Below are 15,503 nucleotides of genomic sequence, written 5' to 3'. Positions count from 1 at the left end.
GTCAGTGATTTACTCCTCTGTTGCCTTCATTTACTGTCTGAGCATTCATTACAATCACATCAAAATGTGTGAGCGCTTCTGCGGTTTCGGAGCTGTGCCAAGATCAAGAAGGCTCACTCACAAGGCAGAGTCAAAATGCAGATGACAACACAAATAGGCCTAGTCAAAATCTCCTTAGTACTCACTAGTATTTCTGTGAGGACGTTATTTGAAATCATAGAATATTTGTATATAAAGAGTATTACCAACCATTCATAATAAAAAAGACAAAAAGATGTCTTCTTAACTAGAGTTGTTGTCTACCAGTTCTACTTACTTCATATTTCATACCAGCCAAAAATAGGAAACACAAAAAAATGTATTCTGTAGTTACACAAACACACTGTTGGTGGAGCCCCATTGGCAGAATAACACTAGAACAGATAGGCCTGCTTACTCAGAGTGGGATCTTGGCCAGTGACGCACATCACTGAGCAGTCATAAAACTTTATTTACTCAGCACACAGATTGGGAAATATTCAGAAATGTAAACAAATTGTCTGTGCAGTGGCATTTTTAGGCCTTTTTAATTGCCTTGGACATCACATCATAACAAGTAAATGTAGTATCAACACAAGAGAATCTAAGCTCTGGGTGCAGAGTGATCCACAAATCTTTTTATACACATCCCTAGTATTTATGTTTATGTTCGTGTTAAACTTTTTTTTATGTTCTGTCTTTGTCAGATTGAGGTTTTGCTGTCCTGGATGCTCCTGTGAATTTCATTATTCTATCTATTTTAACTATTCTATTCAAGCAACATTTTAATTAATGGCCAGCATTATTAATGTAAAAACCTCTTTCCCATATTAATCTAAGGGTATCTAGTAGTGCCTGACTTTGTGTTATTGTTTTCTTCCTTCTCTTTTGGCTCCAGTCTTTTCTCATTTCCTCTCAATTGGACTCCTTCAGGCCCGGTCCTCTGCTGTGTTTTGACCTTCTGCAACAACTTCTTCACTGTTGTAAGTATCCAGATTCATACTTATGACATACACTAACAATCCAGTTTCTTATAGTAGCAGTACAATGTATCAGTTTCCATTTCTGGTGTTTTTACCAAAATCATTTTTTAAATGTAGTCATAGAAATTGCAAAAACATACTTTCTGAAGCCCTTTCTGTAGTAATAATGATTCAAATTTTTTGGCCTAAAGAAAACAGATGTATTAACATGTAGTTTCTGTGTAAAAGCAGGTTAGCATGTGCAGATGTGTTGTGTGTTTGGTCAGTAGGACTCTGAGCCTGGGCAGGAAGTCCTGCCATAGGTCAAGAGAAACAGAGCCACAGATGAATGACCCAGAGTAAGGCTGGCAGGACTTCTGAGAGCAGGCAGCTCTTAATCTTAGCCCAACCATATTGATCTACAGGGGACATGGAAGGGTTTTGGAAGTGACTTGGAACTACGCTACTGCCTTATTAATGGGTGAAGGATGTCAAAACCTTTAAAAAAAATAATAAAAATTGAGACTACAGAATGTGTCCATACATACATAATTTAGATTTCTACCTTCTGAATAGTAAATATGCAGGAAGGTAGGTTAGCAATAAAAACACCTATAATTGAATAAACATAAACATAAATAAACAAATAAGTTTAATGCCATACTGTGAAACATTCTGGGCAAAGCAATAACAATATATAATATCTCCATGGCAGTGGACCCCCCGTCAAAAAGGTTTTGTAGTAAACCTTTAAATCACAATTAGTTGTTTTAACATTATCCTTAGGTTTTATGGGGAAAATTTGTTTTCTAAGTTTTTAAGTGAGATGTTTACGTCAGTGGTGCTGAGTATACACTGGCTCCCAATAGATTGTATTATTGATGCTTGCTGGTTGTAAACAGGCGCTATATTTGACAAACAGTGCCCTCTAGTGGGTGTTTACGATATTGCGTTGTATTGCGTTGTATCTTGTAATCCAATCAGGTTGCTTTTCCCACTCTCTTCTGTCATCAATCTAATTTGTTACCATAAAATATCTATCCATACTCATTTGAGACTATAATAATACATGGCATTCAAGATATCAAAGATACCTGAAGTGTAAGGACAAACAGAACACGGTTTTACAATTAAAAAAGTTTATCAAAGTAAAATACTATAGAAAACAGTATTTTCGTCTATACAAAACTGACAAACATTAATGCTTTTTTTCTTGGTTCAGTGGCACATAGTACGTGTGCATCTTGATGGCTGTACTATTCTCAGATGCTTCTAATACACAAACTTTATTGTTGAAAGTGTGCTTTGTGAGAGTTGAAAATAGTTGGCATAAATATAAATAGAGTGCTGCTAAGGCATAGCAAATGAATGCGGTCAGCATGTATTTTCAGACTCTGTTTGGAGTACCTGTAGAAGCACATCGCTTTATATAAACAAATGTGATAAGAATATGATTGCTTATGTTCTTTCCAGTACAGACTGTTTTTAAGTACAGACAAAAATAAGTGTCTATTTGCTAAGTACGGACAGTAAGGAAAATACTGCATATAAATATTTGTCAAGTAAACTTTCAGAAAATGTTCCAGATAGGGAACCTTTACAGTAACTTGTGTACTTGCACTCACAATAAATTCAAAACAATATTGTAGATTGCGGATTGTGTATACATATGTGAACAGAAATGTCAATTGACCATGATTCAGTAAATGCACACTCATCAATTTTTGATAGAGTATAATACATTAGTACAGTAACTTGAAAAGGGCAAGTATAGTATATTTAATTTATAAGCCTTTTTATTTAATAATAAAAAGGCTTAAAAATATTGAATTAAAACAATCTCATGCATTTTCTTCATAGAAATACACACACTCTTGAAGTTTCAGGTTGGCCTGAAGCGCATGCATAAAAAATATGCCACAATTTTGATTGTTTTAGAAAATTGATGACTATGGATATAAACTTGGACTGGACAGCAGCAACACCGGTGCATCATAAAAATAAATTTGATCAAAGGCAGGGCCAACTGAAAGTGATTAAACAAAGAGTAACAGATTGAAGAGCCTGATTAGTGGACACATACTGGCACGCACCTTTACAACAGCATTTGATTTGGGGTTAGCACATCCACAGTGTTTGATTTTAAGTTTGGCTGGTGCATCAAGGAAGGCCTCCAAGTTCAGACAACATCTGGAGACTAAAGTTTACCTAAAAGTATCTTCACCATATGACTGATGACTTGATACCTGAAGATGGGTCAAAAAATACATTGGTAAAGGCAGCAGAAGTATGACTGTAAACATTCCCTCATGTGGAGTTTGTCCAGAGGCGCCATATGCTGCCTTGGATTTAACACAAACAGCACATGAATATGGGTGGTCACAACGCTTTTAGAAACAAGCCCCAAAGTCTCAGCAGGCCTCCTTGGCTTGGCTAGGCATCTTACACATCATGAGGATCTGCTTCAAGGCTTTCCTGGACATCTTCATCCATCTGACCCTACAAGCACAATAGTCACGGTTCAGGGAAATGCAGAAAAAAATAAGTCACCCCTTTGAGACTGTTTAACATTTGCTTTAATCAAAAGAAACACTTGTAAATACTGAGACCGACTTCTTTATGTGAAAACTTCCAAGAGCAGAGCAGGGGTCTGATTATATCAATAGACTTCATTATCATTTGCTAAAACAGTTCAATGAAATTATCAGTTCTATAAACACTCAGTCACTACAAATATAATTCTGTGTTAAATATGTGGGTCTAGAAAGACACTGATTTTGTTTTCAAGACACAGGGTTAGGTTTATATCCCTCAATATTTAGGATATGAATAAAAGACCATCTTGTACCAGCTAAGGTATAGCAGAGCATTTCCTGTTACTGGTGATGTTAATAGCAATGAGCATTGTCACAACTAGAACTTTTTGTTGACAAAACAACAATTTACCTGGACAGCATAGAGGAGATGCATTCTGTAAACAGAGACTATCTCATGGTGCTGTTTCTTTGACTCCTACACAAAAACAGTGATGCATGGCAATCATTAGACAGTTTTTTTTTTTCCCTCTATATAGATATATTAAAGATAAAAAGAAATGCAATAGACTTACTGTTAACTGATACTGCAGCTGTTTAATTTGCTGCTGCCATTGTTTCTATGTGCTGGTTTTGTTGCTGTCTCTTGGAGGGAGAGCTGGAGTTGTAGGAGAGCTGTGACAGGCTGTTTAAAGCATCCTTGAGCTTACAGACCTCACGAGATAAGTCATCTATCTGTGAGGGATACAGTGTTGTCATAGTGAGCCCTGGATTCTCCCCCTCATGAGCCCGCATACAGTAGCACTCACACCGTTTTGTTCTTCTCTCGCTCTGAGGCCACATGGTTCTCCACCAGCTGCTTCAGTTGGCTCACAGCATCCTGGGACTCAGCCAGCCTGGTGCTCAGTGTCTGGTTGTCCTTCTCCTTCGACATCACCAGCTCCTGCAGGGCCTCCCTCTCAGTGCGGTTATCGCGAGCCTGAGGAGTTAAATTATATTAAATGCGTTTGACTAAAACATACTTATTGTATTTTCGGACACTTGTGCAGTACCTGTTGCCATGCATCAGCAGCCTCTAGGGCCATCTCATCCTGCTTCCGTAGAGCCCCCTGGAGGAGCTGCATCAGGTGGCTCACTTCACCCTGCAGCTGTTCTTTCATGGTCTCATACTCTACATGAGACACTGAGTCATTTGAGGATTTATCTGGCACAAGTCTGTAAAGAGCAACATGATTTTAAGTTAAGTTTTACATTACATGACTTTCTTTTTGATTTGCACGAATAACTCCTCACCCGCTCTGAAGAGCATCCAGCTGCAATGTCTTCTGATGTAACTGCTCTTTGAGTGTGTCCAGTTGTTTCTCCAGATCTTTAATGGCATTTCCCAGAGAGGCCACTACCTGCGTGTGGTCTGTGAGAGACACTGAACTGTCCATCTGCCTCTCAGCCTCCTGTCGAAGCTGTGTGATCTCCTGTTGAGCCACGCAGTACTTCCTCTCTGTCTCTTGAAGACAAGCCTGCAGCTTCTCCACCCTGCTTTGGAGCACTTCAGTCTCTCCCTGCTGTTGCTCTGATGCCGAAGAGGAAGAAGAACTGTTGTCTGAAAGCTGTTTCTGTGCAGCACTAAGCTGGCTCTTAGTTTCACTGTAAGAGTGTGAGAGCTCCAGCAGACGCCTCTGTAGTCCAGAGATCACTTCGTTCAGCTCTCCCTTCATTTCTTCAAAGTCTTTAGCAGCAGCTTCCACAGGAACTGTTCCCCTCAGAGCCTCCTGAACGAAGAAATCAATAACACATCCTCATGGTATATGAGGTTTGAATCTATGCTCACCCTATGACAGAATCTTTCAGAACAGGCTTGAATGATGTATTTATCAAATACACCATACACTTAACAAGTCAGACTTACCTGAAGCACTCTGATCTCCTCTACGGCCTCTTTGTACAGCTCCTCAATCTGCATGCTTCGCTGTTCTTTTCCATTGTGCTTGTCCTCTGCCCTCCTCATAGCCTCCTCCAGATGTTTAATTTGTAGGAGACACTTCTCTTTTTGGTTTTCAGACTGCAGGAGCTGGGCCCATGAGTTGTTTTACCTTCATGTTCATGCATCGGTGCTCTTCTCTGAACTTCCTGTTTTTCATCAGTGTCCCCTGGTCCAATCAGCAGCCTCAGCTCCTCCACCTCCTCCAGGGCCTGGTGGTATCTCTCCTGAGTGTCTGTGAGCTTAGCCTGAAGTTCAGCCAGGCTCTCCATCAGCTCAGCCTCACGTTCTTTTTCCCTCACCCCCTCGTCTTCCTCCCGCAGTCTCTCGGGTCGCAGTTGTGCCTGGAGGGAGCGATTCTCTTTTCTGGTTTCTAATAGTTTGACCTGCACGCTCTCTAAAGCCTGGCGGAGCAGCTGAATCTCCTCTTTACTCCTTCCTTCCTCCCTCTGACCATCCTCCACTTCAGTCTGCCTGTCTGGGTGAGACGGTGACCCCTCCAACTCGTCCTGAGTGGAGTGGAAGGATGAGTTGGAGGTTAGGCTGTTGGGGTCGACTACTGTTCTGAAGTTCATTGTTGTTATAAGACTGAAACAAAAGAAAGGCATTACAGCTCCAATGCTTAGTTTACATTTTGTCCCCAAGATAGCATCTGTGCAGGTGTAAACTGTGCATCTATAAACTACATAAAATGACAATAGAAAGAATGTTTAAACTTAAGTGTTAAGTCTATGAACCTATAATATCTATAGTCCTTTTTCATGGGCTGTCAGTCTGGTTTGCAGACTCTTTAAACTCTATTTGTATAGTTCTAGACTGAACAATCTTGAGTTTTGTTTATTGAAGTAATGCACAAGATCTGGCCAAGCTGTGATGTTTCTTGAAGCAAATATGGTTGTGTTTTCAAAACATACCAAAGTATCAAACCAAAGCATATCTTGGAGTAGGGAGTCTGACTGTGTTCCAAATTTGGGGGCTATAATAAACATGCAAATATTTTTCAAACCTTTTCCTTACTGCCCTCCAATCCAACTCACTGGGGCATACTACATTCTTGCCAAGTGAAGTGCAGTTCAAATCAAGTCCCAAGAGCCTTGTTTGTTAAAGCCTTTGTATGTTGGCTATGTTAACTAAAAGGTGATATAGTGGCTAACTTACTTTACTCTTGCATTTAAGTTTCTGATTTTCCAGAGTAAGAGCAGTAATCTTTGCTTGCAGAGCAGAAACCAGGGCTGAAGATGCAGTTAGACTGTACTCGTCCTGTCAACACATTCACATGCAAAGGCCCACAAATGACATGAAGGCCGTGTTTAGGACCACTAGCTACCTTCTGCAAAACAAAACGTGCCATGACATGTCTTAAGCTTGAGTTATACTTTTACAAGAATGTCTAAGGGGAAAAACTTCATTCCTCTACAAGCATTACAGCAAGCATTACATTGGAGATAGCAAAGAGATTAGTAATCCACTTTCTTATTTAAAGAAAACACATCCAGCATGCACTTCAAAGCGAGAGCTACATTCATTAGTTTATCTCACTTGTTTTGAAATCAACTAATTCTAGTTGTGACTTAACAACCCCCCCACACACAGATAAATATGGTTAACTAAGGCTTACCTTTTCCGATTCTGTCCCGGTGTGTTCCACATTTAGTTTCAGGTCCTCAATAGTGTTGAGTAACATATTTTTCTCTTCTTGTAGCTCTTTCTGTGCCATTCTTCTGAGCTCATCCTCCTGTGAAAAAGACAGAGAAGGCAGTGGAGGAGTGGGAAAGAGGAGTGGGAGGGGGTATGGCCAAATGATGAATGAAAACGAGTAGAATCAAGTGGAGGTGAGGGATGAGATTAGTAAATACCAAAGGAAACTATGGATAAAGCTATATTCAGCACAGATGCTGTGCTGCACAGCCATAAATCATAGTTAATGACACACACAAAAATGTGTGCCCAAGGATCACATAAAAGAAGGTTACATCTTGAATAAAAAAAACAACAAGCTACAGGCTTTTTTAAACTATTTAATAAAGAAAAATAAATAATGATTTGCATCAGTGTACAAAATATACTCAAAATGATTTCATTCACATGTGTATGGGCGCACTAAGTTAGGTAAAATACTATTGTGTATTATGTTTTAATTATAATCATTCCCTTTTTTGCATTACCTTATAATTGAATTGTTTTGGAGTGTCACTTTTGCCAGAGGCAGTTGTGCCAGCGGAGGTGGCAGCTGAGGGAGATGATGGTCCGGAGCTCTAAAGACAAAAAAATAAGTTAATTCAATATTTTTAACAGGTAGAATTGGAAAAATATATTTTTCATTTTCTCATCTTTGTAAAATCATGTTAGTAACAGACAATTTTTACATACTGCTTTCAGCCAAAGGTTCTTTCACGCATAAGACATAGTATTAAGCACAGCAACTTTTAAGCTGCATTTATCAAATCACACATTCTCAAATGCTGCAAGTGTAGCAGACTGATTGGACAGGCATTTACCTGCAGTGGGCTAATAGGAGGTGGAGGTGCTTTTCGTTTTTTGGGAGTTGTGATCCGTTCATCAGTTAGCTTAGCTACTTGATCATGCTAAGGAGTCAGCAAAGACAAAAGAGAAGCAAGAGAAAAGGATTAGTATGATTGGTGCTGGTTAGTGTGAAGAGAATCAGTCAAGACTAGAGTTGTACTAAAAACAGATTTATTTTGACTTAGTTACAAATCAGCTAATGCCCAGCTAGCTCACAGTTAAAACAGTAAATTACACTGTGTATAATAAAAGTTGTCTGTTAATAACCCAGAATGTGTCTTTTACTAAGAGCTCCATAACAAGTGATATATTTTTTTACATTACTAACTTTTCCTGTGCAGGTACATTTTTTGCTGATTGTGTCAAAGTAATGCAGAATAAACAAAAATTACCTGGGGGCTTCTTATGGGTCTTGGACCTGTCACAGAAGAATAAAAACTTTGTTCATATATATATATATATATATATATATATATATACACACACACACACATACATATATGCAAGGCAAGTTTATTTGTATAGCACAATTCCTACACAAGGTAATTCAAAGTGCTTTACAGAATAAGAAAGACATTAAAATCACACAAATCAAAACATAAATAATTACAAGTAATCATCATAAAATTTACCATTAAAACAGAAGATATGTGCACCCCCCCCCCCCCACACACACACATATGTGTGTATGTATATATATATATATATATATATATATAGTAATATCATATACTACCTGCAGGGAGCAGTGTTGGTTATTTTTTAATGCCAGTAAGCACTGTGCTACTGTTTAGAGTCCCCTCTCACCTGTGACCTGGTACTTAGCTAGAGCTGTCTGCAGCTCTGAGCTGGAGGATAATTTGGCGTAGTGACCCACATCATGACCTTGTGAGTCCACAACCGACAGGTCTGCTCCATGCTGAACCAAAGTGTCCACCACTGCAGCAGAGCTGCTCTCGCAGGCTAGCATTACCGCTGTCCTAAAACACAGGCGTTAGCATTGTTATACTTAAGTGCTCATAAAAGTAATAAACAGAAAGTAAAGTTAGTTAAAACAGTTTGGTACCTGCCACCGTTGTCAGAAGCATTGATTTCAGCCCCACAGTCCAACAACACACTGCAAACTTCAGCATGTCCATGTCTGGCTGACAGCAGCAGGGGGGTGAGCCCATCCTAGTGCAGAAATAATTATAATAATTATGGCTATGTATAGAATAGATGTCCAACTCTTTACTCTCAAATGTAAGTGTAAATCTCCCCCTCTTACCTGATCACCCGCATTTCCATTTACAAAATCTGACCATAAACAAGCAGCTAAGCAAGATAAAGAATTACAAATGTAACTTTAGTTGGTATCCATAGTATCTAGGTTTGACTGGAAATAACTACAGGGAGAAAAGAATAGGTTGTGTGTGTGCACATTGTGTAGCTGTGTATTACCTGGCTGCTGTTTCTACTCTGACCAGAGAGAGGCCAAACTATCTTGTAGGTTTCTCTGAGCTTTACCAACATCTTTTACTGTATTTAAGTACATATATTCTTAAATTCCTCTCTTAAATCTGTTTACAGTCAGCCTGATGTTGCTACCCTAGTAGTTTATATAGTTCAGTTTCATTTCATTATTATGTGTTTAGCTGGTATACACCATACAATTACTCAGAAAGGTTTCTTTAAATTTCCTGTATCAAGAACCTGCCTGAAGGTTGGACATGTTCTACCATGCTTGCTTACATGCCAGTACACTCCCCTAACTCAGTGACTAGTCAGGTTATTATTAAAGCAACTGCAGCACTGTGTATACTTTATCAGACGTGGGTAGTAACCAGTTGCATTTACTCACACACATTTACTTTTTCCTTGTACCAGTCCATTACAAATATCTGACATTTTTTGTATTTATAAAATAACTGTTTGCACTATTATTGATGTTAGGAATGAATATTACTTTAATTAGTTGTTGGTCCCAATTTATAATTTGTAGTCAAGACCTTTATAGAAATAACAGATATCAATAAGCCCACGCTTCCTCTATGTGGCTTAGTTTCAAATATCTTTTCCTTGCAGCAAGGCTACAAAAAGCACTACATTCTTTATCCTGCTTATGTAAGAGGTGGCAGATGTTCCAATGTTCTTTTCAATGCATTGTTTGACATTTACTTAAGTATAATAAAATTCAAGTGTTGATGTGTGTATCCCTTAGGCTAAAAGGTTCAAGACAGAACCGTTACACAAGATGCTCTTGTGTCTATAAGTCACCCCATACAGTCAGACACATGCTCTTGATCACTGCCCATTGGTAGGTCTCACTCCAAGTGATATTGAGCTGTTCAGTGGAGATTAGAAGATATGTGGGTGGGTCTGAGAAGCTTTTATTAATTTGTCTATGCTCTTTCTAGAAACATAAATAATCCCTCTCCTCAACGAGTTCCAAACCCAAAGACATCATCTCTGGACTCTTTATGCTAATTCAAGATATGAGGGGAAAAAGGGTAATGTAGTCACTAACATGATACTACTTTCTCTTGTAAGTGAGTCTCATGTTCTCACTTCACTGTTGGCTAAAACCACAAGCATGGAGCAGCACTGCAATGGAGACCACATGTCTGCGGAGTCAGAGCTGGTTCCCACAGTACTGACCTATTGCCACGTAGTACACTCACAACATTCACAATATCAATCAAAATGTTAGCCGCCAAGAGGGCAATTATTCATCTGGACTTGCTATGATTTAAATAAGAGCTTTCCAACTTTGTAAAACATATCAACATTTAATATTGTGCTAGAAGTGCTAGACATGCTAGACTTGTGTAATGTAAAATTGAAAACACTTACTGCATCTCTAATGTTAATTGGAGAATTTTGTTCACAGAGTAGTTGAACAGCTTGGAGGCTCCCACTGGCAGCTGATAAAAAATAAGAGCAGTTATATCGGCAACATTTTTCATCAGAAAGTAGTCTAGTAACATATCAGTACCTCCATGATGAACAGCAGTCTTTCCTGAGCTGTCAACTGCATCTATTGGACATTTGCTCTGAAAATCAGAATGATTGAAAGATTGTGATATAGTTTGAGCTGCTGATTTATTTTTTTTTACTTATAATCTAGCACAAATTTTAATAAAACATTGTCTAGATTTCTAAACCTGAAGCCTCTTACTTTAAAGTAACTTACAATTCAGCATTTACCTGAATGAGCTTTTTGCAGCATTCTACGTGATTGTTTTTGGCTGCCAGATGTAAAGGACTTAAACCTAGAGAAAAAACAAGGTACATTCTAAGTATTGAAAAGATTTCCATTTTGCGAACATATTTTAAGTGATTTTACCTGTAGCATCTGTTATGGATGGATCAGCTCCGTGGGAGAGGATAGCCACCAGGCACTCTGTCTGACCCCATGCTGCTGCTGCATGGAGACTGAACACAAGTACACATGAGCACATCAGAAATTAAACAAAATGCTTGAATCAATCATAGTTTTTGATTTACAAATTACTTACAATCAGTTTTTTTAACAGGCATACAGAATGATGTTGTGTAAAATACGATTTGCTTTACACAAATAATTATCAGTTGTCTTTTAGTCTCCTAACCTTTTTTGTACTTGTAACATAAAGGTTTGGTTTTTTTTGGCATTCTTGTGTCTGTATTATGTTTATGTTGTCATTTTTATTGTTGTTTTTGCCTATGTTCATTTTCTAGTTTGCTTCCTTTTACAACAATTAAACATTAGTGAGAAAAAGTAGCTAAAAATCAAACAACACCTAAAGATATTTTTTGCCAAGCACTGTTTTTTCAAGAGGTTAATACAAGATGAAGCTTTGTGTGCAGGAATGTCCAGTCAATATCACAGGAGCTGCGAAAGTGCCCTTTGTGTCATTAGGGCCTGTCTGTTTGTGCAAATGCGTGCAGTTGGCAATCAATATGACTGTTTTCAGCTCAGTGAGCACAATGAAAAACGCACACATGGCTAGCCTTGTCCTCATGCCAAACCAACACTATAAACACATGCAACTCGGTCACATGCCTTTCAATCAGGTTTTATCACCATAGATACTATAGAAAAGATGGAATAGTGAGATCCAAACAAAAGTGCTAAAGCTTCATTCAAAAACGTGAACTAATGGTGACATAAAGAGGCATTGGAACATACACAAGTGTACACGTAAATAGTTTCAGACTGTTTCACCACTTTGTCACATAAATTTGTTATATGTTTAAAATTTAATAGACACAAGAGCAGTTGTATTTTTTGTGCTGTTTAAAAATGTATTTATTTTATGGAGGTCACACAGTGTTATCAACAATATAACATACACAAATCTGAGCAAAATAGGGCATGTCTTCTACTGAATAGGCAGTTTCTGCACTGTGCCATCCATTAAGAAGTCAGGGCAATGCTTATTTTAAGAACGATGCATTTTTAAATAAAATGCTGTAGAAGTACAAATGCTGTGCACTTGGTCCTTGGCTCAGCACAAATACCAGTTATGCTCTTTCTGTGGACAACCATTTATTGGCCCTTCTAAGGACATAGTTTTACTGTTGGTTTGTTTGTCTGTAAATAACATGAGTGTAGATGTGGATCAGTCTATCGAGGACATTTCCATATTTCTCTTGGTCATTGCAAGAGTTCAGCTGTGTTTGTTGGCAAGATGACTAATGATAATAAATATAACATATTTATTATCATCATTTATTATCATATTGTTATCAAAGCGGAGAGATCCGGGCGGCAGTCGAAGGCGGGGACCTCGATGACCGGATCTCCGGACATGGAGACTAGCTCTGGGGACGTGGAATGTCACCTCGCTGGGGGGGAAGGAGCCTGAGCTTGTGCGGGAGGTTGAGCGTTACCGGCTAGATATAGTCGGCCTCACCTCCACGCACAGCTTGGGCTCTGGAACCCAACTTCTTGAGAGGGGTTGGACTCTCCATTTCTCTGGCGTTGCCCGCGGGGAGCGGCGGCGAGCTGGTGTGGGCTTGCTCATTGCCCCACAGCTCAGCCACTGCGTGTTGGGGTTCACTCCGGTGAACGAGAGGGTCGCGTCCCTGCGCCTTCGGGTCGGGGACAGGTCTCTCACTGTTGTGTCGGCCTACGGGCCAAACAGCAGTGCAGAGTACCCGGCCTTCTTGGAGTCCCTGGGAGGGGCACTAGACAGTGCACCAACCGGGGACTCCGTTGTTCTCCTGGGGGACTTCAACGCCCATGTGGGTAATGACAGTGACACTTGGAGGGGCGTGATTGGGAGGAACGGCCTCCCCGATCTGAACCCGAGCGGTGTTTTGTTATTGGACTTCTGTGCTAGTCACAGCTTGTCCATAACAAACACCATGTTCGAGCACAAGGGTGTCCATCGGTGCACATGGCACCAGGACACTCTAGGTCGGAGGTCGATGATCGACTTTGTTGTCGTGTCATCTGACCTCCGACCGCGTGTCTTGGACACTCGGGTGAAGAGAGGGGCTGAGCTGTCAACTGATCACCACCTGGTGGTGAGTTGGATCCGCTGGCGGAGGAGGAAGCCAGACAGACCTGGCAGGCCCAAGCGCATCGTGAGGGTCTGCTGGGAACGTCTGGTGGAGCCCTCTGTCAGGGGGTCTTCAACTCCCACCTCCGGGAGAGCTTCTCCCTGATCCCGGGGGAGGTTGGAGACATGGACTCCGAGTGGGCCATGTTCTCCACCTCTATTGTCGATGCGGCTGCTCGTAGCTGTGGTCGTAAGGTCTGTGGTGCTTGTCGCGGCGGCAATCCCCGAACCCGGTGGTGGACACCGGAAGTAAGGGATGCCGTCAAGCTGAAGAAGGAGTCCTATCGAGCCTTGTTGGCTCGTGGGACTCCTGAGGCAGCTGATGAGTACCGGCGGGCCAAGCGTGCCGCGGCTCGGGCAGTCACAGAGGCAAAAACTCGGGGTTGGGAGGAGTTCGGGGAGGCCATGGAGGAGGACTATCGGACGGCCTCAAAGAGATTCTGGCAAACCGTCCGACGCCTCAGGAGGGGGAAGCAGTGCTTCACCAACACTGTTTACAGTGCGGGTGGAGAGCTGCTGACTTCGACTGGGGATGTTGTCGGGCGGTGGAAGGAATACTTTGAGGATCTCCTCAATCCCACTGTCACGTCTTCCGAAGAGGAAGCAGAAACTGGGGACCCAGAGGCGGACTCGTCCATCACCCTGGCTGAAGTCACTGAGGTGGTTGGCAAGCTCCTCGGTGGCAAGGCTCCGGGGGTGGACGAGATCCATCCTGAGTACCTCAAGTCTCTGGATGTTGTGGGGCTGTCTTGGCTGACACGTCTCTGCAACATCGCGTGGCGGTCGGGGACAGTGCCTGTGGAATGGCAGACCGGGGTGGTGGTCCCTCTGTATAAGAAGGGGGACCGGAGGGTGTGTTCCAATTACAGGGGAATCACACTCCTCAGCCTTCCCGGTAAGGTCTATTCCAGGGTACTGGAGAGGAGAATCCGACCGATAGTCGAACCTCGGATTCAGGAGGAGCAGTGTGGTTTTCGTCCTGGTCGTGGAACACTGGACCAGCTCTATACTCTCCATCGGGTCCTCGAGGGCTCATGGGAGTATGCCCAACCAGTCCACATGTGTTTTGTGGATCTGGAGAAGGCATTCGACCGTGTCCCTCGTGGTGTCCTTTGGGGGGTGCTCTGGGAGTATGGGGTCCGGGGCTCTTTGCTAAGGGCTGTCCGGTCCCTGTATGACCGGAGCAGGAGCTGTGTTCGCATTGCCGGCAGTAAGTCAGACCTGTTCCCGGTGCATGTTGGACTCCGCCAGGGCTGCCCTTTGTCACCGGTTCTGTTCATTATATTTATGGACAGAATTTCTAGGCGCAGCCAGGGGCCGGAGGGGGCCTGGTTTGGGAACCACAGGATTTCATCTCTGTTGTTTGCAGATGATGTTGTCCTGATGGCTTCTTCGAGCCAGGACCTGCAGCAGGCACTGGGGCGGTTTGCAGCCGAGTGTGAAGTGGCTGGGATGAGAATCAGCTCCTCCAAATCCGAGGCCATGGTTCTCGACCGGAAAAAGGTGGTTTGCTCTCTCCGGGTGGGTGGTGAGTCCCTGCCCCAAGTGGAGGAGTTCAAGTATCTCGGGGTCTTGTTCACGAGTGAGGGAAGGATGGAGCGTGAGATTGACAGGCGGATCGGTGCAGCGTCTGCAGTGATGCGGACGCTGTATCGGTCCGTTGTGGTAAAGAAGGAGCTGAGCCGGAAGGCGAAGCTCTCGATTTACCGGTCAATCTACGTTCCTACCCTCACCTATGGTCATGAGCTCTGGGTAATGACCGAAAGGACAAGATCGCGGATACAAGCGGCTGAAATGGGCTTCCTCCGCAGAGTGGCCGGGCGCACCCTTAGGGATAGGGTGAGGAGCTTGGTCACACGGGAGGAGCTCGGAGTAGAGCCGCTGCTCCTGCACGTTGAGAGGAACCAGCTGAGGTGGCTCGGGCATCTGCTCAGGATGCCTCCTGGACGCCTCCCTAGGG

General features: G+C 42.1%; 1 protein-coding gene across 1 annotated transcript in view; it reads right to left on the bottom strand.

Annotated features, from left to right (window-relative positions):
- Positions 1-2,194: 2,194 nt before the first annotated feature.
- Positions 2,195-15,503, bottom strand: part of rai14 (retinoic acid induced 14) — a 31,558-nt gene continuing 18,249 nt past the window's right edge. Inside the window, 21 exon segments of the mRNA XM_055225723.1 lie at positions 2,195-3,454; positions 3,456-3,479; positions 3,927-3,992; positions 4,090-4,125; positions 4,127-4,249; positions 4,326-4,493; positions 4,567-4,729; positions 4,808-5,283; positions 5,421-5,588; positions 5,591-6,001; positions 6,651-6,752; positions 7,111-7,227; positions 7,658-7,747; positions 7,991-8,077; positions 8,408-8,433; positions 8,823-8,995; positions 9,082-9,188; positions 10,848-10,918; positions 10,990-11,047; positions 11,202-11,266; positions 11,341-11,429. Coding sequence (XP_055081698.1) covers positions 3,392-3,454; positions 3,456-3,479; positions 3,927-3,992; positions 4,090-4,125; positions 4,127-4,249; positions 4,326-4,493; positions 4,567-4,729; positions 4,808-5,283; positions 5,421-5,588; positions 5,591-6,001; positions 6,651-6,752; positions 7,111-7,227; positions 7,658-7,747; positions 7,991-8,077; positions 8,408-8,433; positions 8,823-8,995; positions 9,082-9,188; positions 10,848-10,918; positions 10,990-11,047; positions 11,202-11,266; positions 11,341-11,429 — 2,683 coding nt within the window. The 3' untranslated portion in view covers positions 2,195-3,391.

The sequence above is a fragment of the Periophthalmus magnuspinnatus genome, chromosome 12 (assembly GCF_009829125.3).
Source record: "Periophthalmus magnuspinnatus isolate fPerMag1 chromosome 12, fPerMag1.2.pri, whole genome shotgun sequence".
Classification (NCBI taxonomy): Eukaryota; Metazoa; Chordata; class Actinopteri; order Gobiiformes; family Gobiidae; genus Periophthalmus; species Periophthalmus magnuspinnatus.
The sequence above is the reverse complement of the archived record's forward strand: the minus strand, read 5'-3'. Positions and strand labels throughout refer to the sequence as shown.